Below are 12,340 nucleotides of genomic sequence, written 5' to 3' on the forward strand. Positions count from 1 at the left end.
AAATCTGAAAAGCGTTTTGGAAAGCTAAAAGGTATTAAAACAGAAGGTGAATATAAAAGTCAAAGACAGGAATGCCTGGCGTGCTCTGGTCCATGGGGTCACAAAAAGTCAGACATGACTAAACAACAACAAGAAGAAGAATTTAAAAGATGTGGGTGGATGTGGAAGAGCATAAAAGTTTGATACATAAAAGACTTTAACTATTAATTTACAGAGCTCTCTGATATGTTCATTTAATCAAACAAATTAAAAAAAACAACAACCCCACCTTTTGTATATTTCAACAGCATTTATCTGCTGGGCTGCAGCTCCGCCTGCAAGCGATCCAGAGCAACGTGAACCATCATAGCCTTAGGATGCTGCAGGGATCGGGCCAGATGAACACCAACTTCACCGTCCTCCGCAAGTGGCTGCAGTGCACCCAGTTTAAGATGGCTCAAGTGGAAATCCAGTCGTCTGAAGCAGCCTCTCAGTTTTATCCGTTATGAACTGGGCAGAACCTTCCAGAACCTTCTGCTTAGACTAGCAATAATAGGGCTAAAAGCTATAAGACTAAAGGCCATCCTTAAAAACAGTACTGTAGCTACACTTCCCCCCCCCTTCGTCTGGTAGGTGTATACAAAAAGAGGAAGTTAGCAGTCTGGCTGCATCCACTCCTAACCACAAATATGTGCTTGCTCATGTGGGTCCAGTGTCCTCTTCACATTGAGGGTACACCAAATGAGGGAGGCAGTGTGCCTCTGAGTGCCAGTTACAGGAAACCACAGCGGGTGAGAGTGCTGCGGCACTTGGGTCCTGCTTCCTGACTTCCCATAAACATCCGGTTCGCTGCTGTGAGAACAGGATGTTGGAACAGATGAGCCATCAGCCTGATCCTGCAGGCTCTTCTTATGTTCTTCTGAGGCCTGCGCGTAGCAAGGTGTTAAACTGTGTGCGCTTCAAAACCTTTCCTCCTTCCCTACCCCCACCCGACCCTAAGAAATTACTCTCCCCCCTGCTTCTTACTTTTAATATCTTTCAACCCCACCGTTGTTTGTGCTCACCGATACCAAGGAGTGCTCTGTGCTGCTATTTTAAAACAAGCAGGTTTTTTTAAGAAACCTCCTCAGTGCTTTCTTGCTGCTGTCGTCGTCTTGAAACTCAAAACTCAGTAATGCAATAAACCTTGTCACTTTAAGATAGTGACCCTATATAATGAGGATTTTTGCAGGCGTTCTTTCTTTTCTCTTTTCCAAATGGCGGTGGCCACTTCAAAGTGTGACTGGTTGCCGCAGAGGCAGGTCCTTGGGCCTTGGCCCATGATCTGCAGGTCCAGGAGTGCCCCTTATAGAGTAACCCTATGCATGTCTGCTCAGACGTTAGACCTATTGAACTCCATGGGACTTAGTCCCAGGTAAGTGTGTTGAGAGCTGCCACTTTACAGAGAAGGTGGAGAAGGGGTTGTTGAGAGAATCGAGTTGCCGGGATTGCACCATGCAAGGCAAGGGGTGGGTGGGTGGAGGAGCTTTATTCCTCCTCCTTTTGTGGGCATCTGCTCTAGGCTCCGTGTAGGTCTCCCCCTTCATCGGGGAAATGGGAGGACTTAGAATCATGCAGATCCAAGGCCTCCCCCAACCTGCCCCTGCAACAGAGACTTCTTGGGCTTTTCCAGCACCAAAGGAGCAATGGAGGTGGATGTTTGCAACGAGGAGGCCTCTGGAAGCGGACCCCCCTCTCCGCTGGTGAGGGTGGGGAAGGCTGCATCATCAAATGACCCCTTAGCCACCCTTCTCTAGAAGCTTCAGTTTGCTCCTTTGGCATCCCAGGAGAGAGAAAACCTTCCACATTAACTGCTTGCCAAGGGAGGGTAGGTGAGAAGGCAGCTGAAAACATTAAGGGTTCTAGAGTCAGTTCTGGCATTTTGCTTTGGGGGATCGGAGATACCTGAAACCAGTCCTGCTTGTAGAGAGCATTCTTACGAAAGTGCACTTAGAAATTAGGTGGCTAAACAGTTGTCCTTTTCATTTTAAGTAAATTTAAGTGCTTTAACATTGTTTCACCATCGGTACTTCCCTGCAGTCCTCAAGCTACTAAGCAACCCTCTGTATACTACCTGTATAGTAATCCTGTATCTTATTCCTTCTTAAATACTTGTATACTGTAAGATTTAAAACTAGTCCCAATCCCGCGGTCACTAGGGAGAACGCAAACTTCCTAGCTTCCCCTGGGAAAAAGGTTTGGGATTGTAGATTTGCATATAGTACATAGAAATTATAGAGTCACTGCATAGAAAGCAATGTTAAATATTTTTAAAAAGCGAATTTTAATAGCCTTGATACAGGCTGAACTGCTGAGATGTATAGAAAAGCCCATTGTTGCTTTGCACTGGGCTTTGGATCAGAACCTAACAACAGAAGAAGACCTTGTAATTAAAATTTAACCTTTTCTGTGTATACATAGCCGAGATATACTGTATTTATTGCTGTAATCTGCTGAACAAAAGAACACAATTTTAAGCTTTATATTAAAATGCTATAAAGTGAACAACTCTTTAATACTACTCTTAATAATATTTGTTATTATTTTCCTTCAAATAAACTCACTAGCGTGTTACATTGGATTTGTCATCATTTATCTCTGTACATACCTGCAGCACAGCAGTGGCAAAAACTACTCTCCATTGTGAAGGTTGTGTGGGTTTTGTGCCCTTGCTCGCTTGCAGGAGATTACACAGCAGATTAAAGGCAGTTGGGGCATGTGCCAGTTGCTCAGCCAGAAAAATATGAAACTACACATTTAGAAAACATTCAAAGCATAAGACTCTGCCTTACACCAAGTCAGATCATCGGTCCCTCTAGCTCACTGTTGCTGGCACTGACTAGCAAGAGTTTCCCAGGGTTTCAGAGTGGAGTAATTAGGTGTGTGGGTGCTCTTTCCTAGCATGGGCACCCAGAGCCTGCAGGGGGAGTGGTCCCCATAGGACCTGTTTCTACCTTTCCATCATACCACCCCAGGGATACAAGCAACTCAACAGAGCATTATAAGCCTTTGTATTCCTTCCTCTCTGGGCTTATATAAGTTGCCCAAGCTCAGGATCTCAAGGGGGGGGGGGGCATTCTACACACATGAAGAGGAGTTTTGGAATTAATATCCCGCTTTAGCACTACCCTAAGGAGTCTCAAAGCGGCTAACATTCTCCTTTCCCTTCCTCCCCCACAACAAACACTCTGTGAGGTGAGTGGGGCTGAGAGACTTCAAGGAAGTGTGACTGGCCCAAGGTCACCCAGCAGCTGCATGTGGAAGAGCGGGGAAGCAAACCCGGTTCACCAGATTACAAGACTACCACTCTTAACCACTACACCACACTGGCGATGCCTGGCTGGTGGACCCTGGGAAGGGAAGATCTCCCAGGGTGGGAGGCTGGGAGAAGAAAGGGAAGCTCCCAGGTGAGAGCTGGGAGAGTCCGCCCACTTCTGTGTGAGACAAAGGTGAAGATCTACCTTCAAGAGAGGACTCTGCATTTTCTCCTCTCTTTGTTTTGATCAAGATTGGTTTCTTTTATTGTATTATGAAAAAGCTTTAATAAAATATTAGTAATTGGTTGGTTGTTTGTAAGCCACTTTGGGTTGTCTTGGGCAAGATAATGTAACAGAGAGAGGAGGGAGAGAGAAAGAGAGAGAGAGAGAGAGAGAGAGAGAGAGAGAGAGAGAGAGAGAGAGAGAATATCATCTGGAGAGGAAGTGCTGGATAAGGGTACAGTGCTCACACCCAGATATCCCATTCCTTAACATTTCCTATTACATGGCTTGGGTGCCCAAAGAGCAGCAGAGGGCTGAGAGCGTGGGCACCCATGTTTTGAGACCATTTGCCAATTATATGACAATTATTTGCTGTACTCACACTTGGAAGAGCCAACCTCAGACACTGTCCACTAAAATGCCTCCATCTTCTCCAAATTTATACACATTGGCCTTGATCCAAGAATGCTCTTTTTCAAGGCATCAGGGAAGGAAATCAACAGGGCTCAATGTGTACTTTCAACCTTTTGATATACATTTAAGCCCCTTACCACTGGGGTGTGATTACTGTTGGATCAGCATGAAACCATGAAAGAAGAGTAAGACATCGTTGTGTGCATGTCTGGGTTGGGGACATTATCTGAAGGGTGTTATTTAATTGGATAAATACTAGGGACATCTTTATCGGTACCCAACAATACGCAATGTGTCAAGTTCCTACATTGCCAAGTACAGTATTTTGTAAATCAGCATAAAACCACCAACCAGCAAACCAGAGCAGTTGCCAGATCTGAGTGCCTTCTTTATTCTAAACCTATCAAGGCTTGCTTTACAATGACTGGAGGGTTATGACCATATGCTACATACAAAGACCTGGAACATTTGCCTTTGAAAAATGAGTTTATTGCAGGGATATTGGAGGAAATTCTGGACTGCAAGTCCTGAAGTCCTTTCTAGCTCGAGTAGTGCCTATGGCAATAAAAGTTGGCCTTAGGGAAACCTCATTAAAAATAATAGAATCTTGGAGTTGGAAGGGACCCAAGGGTCATCTAGTCTAACCCCTGCAATGCAGGAATCTCAGCTAAAGCATTTAAGTCAAAGCCAAAACCAACCATTTAGCGAAAATTGGAAGTGATCTGCCTTGGAAAGTTTCCCTGTTGCAGAAACTTACTTTGTTCATCCAAACGTACAAAAGGGCTCTCATTTGATTTGTCTTAATGAGATTAATCTTCAACTTCTTATGTGTAGACTGTGAATCGTCACTCAGCTGACAGTAGGCAGAATGGGGATAGCTGTTTGCAGCAAATTCCCCTCCCTCCTGCAGCCTCCCAAGTCCCCCTAAATCTGTTCTACCGCCACTAACCCCCAGGAGCAGCTTTGGGGTGCGAGAGCTGCAGGGGAGAGTAAGAACCGCCAAATATTATTTCCCTCCCCATTCTGCTGATGGAAACCTTAGCAATAACAGAGTGGAGGCAACCCTTTGAGTCATCTGACTGTGGGAAATAAAGTCACCACATGCAGCCAACCAACTAATCCTAGCTAATGACATGTGCAAGAGATTTGCTGGACGTAGCTCAAAGCCGCCACTACTCCATGCAGAATCTCTTTGGCACAAACCTGCCAAAACCACAAGATCACCTATGATATTTTTTTTAAGTCAAGATGCACTGTTTTTACCTCTTTGAAAGTTAGTAAAATATTAAAAAGCCATAAGCGTTTTGTTTGCCCAGCTACTGAATTATACATGGAAAGAGTTGACCTAGCCTTCCATTACGTCTATCAAACTGGCGGTCATGGTTGGTTTGCCAGCTTTGATGGGGAGCTGGTTAAATACAATTTCAGACTGCTGTGTTGCCCAACATTGCCGGTGTAAGGGTATGCCTAGGGATCTTGGTGCTCGAGTCCCTATTTATTTGTTCATTTTCTCTTATAAAAATGAATTGCCTTTCCACCTGAAAGGAACCCAAGGTGACTTACAACTCACACAGCAGCTAAAACAATAAAAAATATAAACAACCATCTAAGCAAGAACTTTAAAATGCCCAGGAGAACATAAAATGTTCTCTCTCCAAGTAACAGATGCCCAAGGGTAGCTTAGCTGAATGTTCTGCAGGTTAATTTTTGGAACTTGAGAGAAGTGATTCCTGGGGTGTATGAAAGCCCTATTAATGCTACCTCTTTGTGGCTGTACAACAACACACAGAGACTGTCTGCTTCTTGAGAGTCTCTCTTTCTCTCTCTCTCTCTCTCCCCCCCCCCCCGGGGTTTCAATGCTCAGCAAGTACCGGTAATCTCAGCCAATCAGGGTTCACAGGCTTGACTACTTGCTATCATTGCCTATCACATCATTCCAAAGTTGTGCATTCCCCCCCCCCCCCAGGCCTTGCAAATTATTACACCATGTAAAGAAAGAACTCTAACTCTTTCCTGGGCAGGAATGGTAGCTCAAAACATATGAAAAGCACGAGGTTGGGGAAGTATGCCCTAAACATTTGCACCCTAAATACAGGCCCTCCACGTGTCTCTATTAGAGGCCGTCCTGGTTTCTGATTTGATCTCGGAATGTCCCACTTTTCCTTAGGATGTCCCTATTTTCATTGGAGAAATGTTGGCAGGTATGGGGTTATCCCTTTTGAATTCTGGTGCTGGAGGAGACTCTTGAGAGTCCCGTGGACTGCAAAAAGATCAAACCTATCCATTCTGAAGGAAATCAGCCCTGAGTGCTCACTGGAAGGACAGATCCTGAAGCTGAGGCTCCAATACTTTGGCCACCTCATGAGAAGAGAAGACTCCCTGGTGTTGGGAAAGATGGAGGGCACAAGGAGAAGGGGACGACAGAGGACGAGATGGTTGGACAGTGTTCTCGAAGCTACCAGCATGAGTTTGACCAAACTGCAGGAGGCAGTGGAGGACAAGAGTGCCTGGCGTGCTCTGGTCCATGGGGTCACGAAGAGTTGGACACGACTAAACGACTAAACAACAACAAATGGGGTTATCCCACCCCTGAGCCATCTGAAGGCAATCCTGTATAGGGAAGGTTTTTAAAAAAATGTTTAATATTTTATTGTATTTTTATATATGTTGGAAGCTGCTCAGAGTGGCTGGGGCAACCCAGTAAGTGTTGAGAATTCCATTCCTCCCGTGCTGCAGATGTGTGGGATTGTTACATGTCCCATGTCTGTTTACATTCCAGCAATGTGAGTGGATAGATACGCTGTTTCCGCTCTGTATAGCTATTGCTTTTGCTGTTCTCTTTCTGAGAAAGAAAGACAGAGGGAGAAGCCATGTTTTCTTTGTTTTGTTATGTTTGATTTAATTTGCAATAAATTAGGCTTAGATGTTACTCCTCAAGGCTGGGCTTCTGTTTGGACTCTGCTAGTCTTGTGCTCGTGTCCTTGGATGAAGAAGAAGAAGAAGAGTTTGGATTTGATACCCCGCCTTTCACTCCCTTTAAGGAGTCTCAAAGCAGCTAACATTCTCCTTTCCCTTCCTCCCCCACAACAAACACTCTGTGAGGTGAGTGGGGCTGAGAGACTTCAAAGAAGTGTGACTGGCCCAAGGTCACCCAGCAGCTGCATGTGGAGGAGCGGAGCCACGAACCCGGTTCCAGAGATTACAAGGCTACCGCTCTTAATCACTACTCCACACTGGCTCTCTGGATATGGGTCACATCAGCGTGACGGGAGACCGGAGGGATGAATCCTGGGAGACGCTGTGTTGGGGGGGAGGCACTGGCCTCGGCGTTATCCCCAACAGTAAGATGTGGGGCGTATAGTTGAATTATCGTTATGGAATGGGACATCCCTATTTTCACCGGAGAAATGTTGGAGGGTATATAAATGTTTAATGGGGACATGGGTGGCGCTGTGGGTTAAACCACAGTGTCTAGGACTTGCCAATCAGAAGGTCGGCGGTTCAAATCCCCACGACGGGGTGAGCTCCCCTTGCTCTGTCCCAGCTCCTGCCAACCTAGCAGTTTGAAAGCACATCAAAGTGCAAGTAGATAAATAGGTACCTCTCCGGCGGGAAGGTAAATGGCGTTTCCGTGCACTGCTCTGGTTTCGCCAGAAGTGGCTTAGTCATGCTGGCTACATTACCCAGAAAACCTGTCCGTGGACAAATGTCGGGTCCCTCGGCCAGTAAAGTGAGATGAGCGCTGCAACCCCAGAGTCATTTGTGACTGGATTTAACTGTCAGGGGTCCTTTACCTTTACCTTTATATAAATGTTTGGATAAGCACAACTTCCCTGCAGATATTTATGTTATTGTGCCTTCAGCAGCTTCATGAGATAGAAATCAAAGATGTGTAGCTTTCCCCAATGGGGAGCTACAGCAACAGGGAAAACTCCACCTGAGCTCTGTCCAGCAAAACAGTGGTGGCCCCATTTGTGGTGTTGTGTTTTTGGAGTGGGCTGCTTTAAGCTCTGCTGTGCTGGCACAGCAAGCCTTGGGCTGCAAATCACTTAATCCAAGCACTTGAGATACCTTTCTAAAGCCTTTCTTGCCAACCCCAGAGAGGAGGCAATCTCCTTGCTGGGCCAACTGAATTTTCTAATGACACTCAGAGACGTTAAGATAATGTCCCTTCGTTCGGCTTAATGAGATTAAAACGGAGAGAGCGAGCAGTATATTTGCTGGACGGTGTGCAAGCCTTTCCAACTTTCACTTATAAAATGAAGCATTTTCTGGATCAGGACGTTACCATTATGTATCCTGGAAGCGTACATATGCTAATTCATTTTCTCCCAATCTTCTCGGGGATGATGCTTATTGGCTTTATGAGTGGGATCTTAATACCTTGTTCACTGAAACAAAATTGGGTTTGCCTAATAATACCCATCTGCAAATTAATTGCATTAACGGAGATATACTTAGCTAAGGTTGCATTTCCCTGTTCTTCATCCAGCTCATCCAAATAGCCCCAACTGGCAATGACTCTGCTCATTCTGCTGGCTTTTATTTGGATATGATCAAGCGCAGAGATACTGGCATGTGGGAGAGCAGACTTGTAACCAGGATCCAGTTGTTTATTATTTATTTGTTATTTCATGAGATTTATGAGGTGCCTGACAATACAAATTATCTTGGTGTTGTGCAAATAAAAAGAAAACAAACCCCTAAACAAGAAGACTATGCCACAATAAAAGCACAATAAACTTGAGAGACAGCCGGCCATAAAAATCCCAAATGCCAAACCAGCACAGTAAAATACAACACAGAATGAAAGTGAGCCATCAGATGCATATATTAAAACCACTAGCCATACCACAGAGACTTTCAAAACAGCTCTTAAAAAAATTACAAGGAGAGCAGAGGCATATGAACCTGTTGCCAAAAAGGCAACAACTGTGGGTAAGGATTTTCCTAGGAAAGAACATTCCAAACAGATAGGGGGTGGGCAGCAATGAAAATGTCATATTGGGTGGCTTTAAAAGAGAATTAGACAAATTCGTGGATGATAAGGCTATCAATGGCTACTAGCCACAATGGCTATGCTCTCATGCCACGGTTGGAGACAGTATGCTTCTGAATTCCAGTTGCTGGAAGCTGCAGGCAAGGAGAAGTTCTTGCACTCAGGTCATTCTTCTCTTAGGCATCTGGTTGGCCACTGTGGGAACAGGATGCTGGAATAGATGGGCCACTGACCTAATCCAGCAGGCCCTTCTTGTCCTTAACTTCCCAAAATATATCGTGCATATAATAAAAATATAAGGGTGTCGTTATGCTGCAGTTCGCTTGTCCACAGATAGGTGGAGCTGCAACCTGCAGCACAACAAAAGGTGGTGAATAGGCAGCCCGGGTGAGCCACAGAGGGACAGCCAGAGCAGAATGCAGCAGCCCTGCAGCTGAACTAGCTTCTCTATCTGTCAGCCCTGGGGCCCCAGCCCCAAGTATCCAGGGCCCTGGGCTTGACAGCACCAATATTTAGTGCTGCTTACCGCTTTGCTCCTCCCTGACAAGCTTGGGATCCTGGTGCTTCTGCTACTGTGGTTAATTAAGACCGTGATTTTCAGCAGAAGATCTTCTTCTGCCCTCGATCCTGTGTTGCTCCTCCTGTTGGGCTGACTTTTCACCCCATTTGGCTGCAGTGGGACAGGGAAGGTCTTTTCTTTCTTTTTTTCTTAGGAGTGCCCCTTGCTCAAAGAGGGATGAACATTTTCCAATTCTTCCTCCTCGACTGCTCTTCGAAACCATTCTGCAGAGCTCCTTTCCACCTCTGACATGCGTGAGGGAACTTAGTTGCGCAGAGAGGCTTTGAAAGCCCTTTGTCATCCTCCACCTTTCTTCTTTGCACCCCAGATGTCAAGCAGTGGAGGGAATCACAAAAAGCTTTCAAAGCCTCCCCATTCTTCTTCTCCAACATCAGAGGTGCCAAGGAGGATCACAAAGCCCATTGTGAGTGTACCTCCTTCTCCTTTTCATCTCAACACTGAAAGTTTAAACAAGTAGTGCTTGTGAGTACAGTGGTACCTCGGGTTAAGAACTTAATTCGTACTGGAGGTCCGTTCTTAACCTGAAGCTGTTCTTAACCTGAAGCACCACTTTAGCTAATGGGGCCTCCCGCTGCCACCGCGCCACCGCCGCACGATTTCTGTTCTCATCCTGAAGCAAAGTTCTTAACCCGAGGTACTATTTCTGGGTTACCGGAGTCTGTAACCTGAAGCGTCTCTAACCTGAAGCGTCTGTAACCTGAGGTACCACTGTATTGCAAAGTCCTTTCCTGCATGCCCCTTGCATGCAGGTTGAAAGAGGTTGAAAGCAGGGGGCTGCCTCTATTGCCACCACTACTGTGGGAAGTTGGCCTGCTTGGTCGGAGCCAAAAAAGTTTCCCCACCCCGGTCTATGGGGTTTCACAAAGTCTAGGTATGGCATTTGATAAGGAGTGGGGTGGTGCATGAGGTTGGCAAGTGGAGACACAGCTCCTAGTAGCAGATAAATAACTCTAAACATATTAAGCTATCTGTATTTATCTTGTAGCTGCTCAGAATCCCTGCCCCTCTAAGCGACCTGTAGAGCTTCAAACCCTCTTTGTACTTCTCTTTCTCTAGTCTTTTCCCTTTCCTCCTCTGACATTCAGAGGCAGCAGCAAATAACTTCAGCTTCTGATTGCACAGAGGCAGCATTATCGCCTCCCCTTTCCTCCCCAACATGAAGTGGACTCCCTTGGCTTTTTTAAGGAACAATGGCAATTTCGGCTACTGCGGGACTGCTTGTTATAGGTAAGAATCAGAGCGTAATCAAGCCTGAAGTACCAAAAAACCCCAACAACAACACACACAACATTAGGTTTTTAATACAATCAACACTTCGTTAGGCAGCAGGGAAGCTTCAAGTCATCTGCTTCTCGAAAGGCAAAATATAGGGCAGAACTGCTGAGTCAGTTCCCTCTCTTGCAAGGCTTTTCTGCTAAATATATTGGAAGGAGGGTATAGTAGTTTCTGCCTTTAATGGCAGATTTGAGATGGATGCGCCTGTCAAAACAGAAGCAAAATCCTATATTGTTTTTCTCGTCTCCCCATTCTAAATGAAATTAGGAAGACTTAAGTTTTTGAAGCATGACCACTGCCTGGCAAATTACTGACGGAAACTCTGTTCACCTTCCCGGAGGTATTCTCCCCTAACCCAAGAATGTTTTCTTGTCTCTTTCATCGATTAGGATTCATGATTTAAACTTGATTTGCAGGTTTATATAAATATAAACAGTACATCAAGCTCATATATTTTGTGCTGGGAATGGAATGACCTTCCAGCATACATAGAAGTAGCCTGAGAGAAGGCTTGCATGCCTTCTTACAACTATATTCTTTTTAAAAACTTTCCTGGCTATAGGTCAGTTAGATTTTTATTGGGACGTCAGAAGTATTACTGCTCTGATTCCAACATGCTTGGAAGAAGGACCCTGGATTTTGGGACACACGTTGACGGTTAAAGTATCGCTGCAAATGCGTCCTCTGAGAATGCAAGATGACCCTTTTTCAAGGCTTTTGTATACCGTATTTTTCGCTCTATAAGATGCAGCAGACCACAAGACGCACCTAGTTTTTGGAGGAGGAAAACAAGAAGAAAAAAATTCTGAATCTCAGAAGCCAGAACAGCAAGAGGGATCACTGCATAGTGAAAGCAGCAATCCCTCTTGCTGTTCTGGCTTCTGGGATAGCTGTGCAGCCTGCATTCGCTCCATAAGATGCACACACATTTCCCCTTACTTATAGAGCAAAAAATACGGTAGTCTATTGCTTGCTTGCTTGCTTGCTTGCAAGCGGGTGTAAATTGAGCTGGCTTAAAGTTGCACCAGATCCAAACCCTTTTCAGCAGTGGGGCTGCACCTGCTGCTGCTCTCCCTAAATCTGGCAGAGGGAAAACAAGCCTTTAAAATAAAATTCCATGACAGGTTGCTTGGTTACATGACTGAGCTTAGGATCTGGCCTAAATCCCTCCCTCTCTATCCCTTCCATTTGTTGGCTGAAAGTTCTGTCCCTAGGAACCCTGTATATGAACATAAGAATATCCGACTGATTGGCCAGTTTTGCCCAGCATCCTGTTCTCACAGTTGCCAACCAAATGTCTGTGGGAAACCCACAAGAACACTCTCCCCTCTTGCAGTTTCCAGCTAATGGTATTCATATTTTTTTTTTTAAGGAGTTTAAAACTGTTTTTAGAAGGTTGCTTTCAACTGTTTCCAGAAGGTTGTTTTTAGGCGTTTTAATTACAGTATCTGGTTTTTCTACTATTGATGTGCATTCTGCCCTGGACTCCTCTGGAGGAAGTTGTGGGACATCAATTTAAGAAAAGAGAGAAATGTGTGTGTTTGTATGTAGTACTGGGGAACCTGAAAAGCCTCT

General features: G+C 45.2%; 1 protein-coding gene across 9 annotated transcripts in view; it reads left to right on the top strand.

The window, feature by feature from the left end:
• Positions 1-2,592, top strand: part of UNC79 (unc-79 homolog, NALCN channel complex subunit) — a 125,977-nt gene extending 123,385 nt beyond the window's left edge. For all 9 annotated transcript variants that reach the window (XM_083432935.1, XM_083432927.1, XM_083432928.1 and 6 more), the window contains one exon: positions 288-2,592. In XM_083432935.1, coding sequence (XP_083289061.1) covers positions 288-488 — 201 coding nt within the window. In that variant the 3' untranslated portion in view covers positions 489-2,592. The remainder of the gene's footprint in view (positions 1-287) is intronic.
• The last annotated feature ends 9,748 nt before the right edge of the window (positions 2,593-12,340 follow it).

The sequence above is a fragment of the Podarcis tiliguerta genome (assembly GCF_965153285.1).
Source record: "Podarcis tiliguerta genome assembly, chromosome: 1".
Lineage (NCBI taxonomy): Eukaryota > Metazoa > Chordata > Lepidosauria > Squamata > Lacertidae > Podarcis > Podarcis tiliguerta.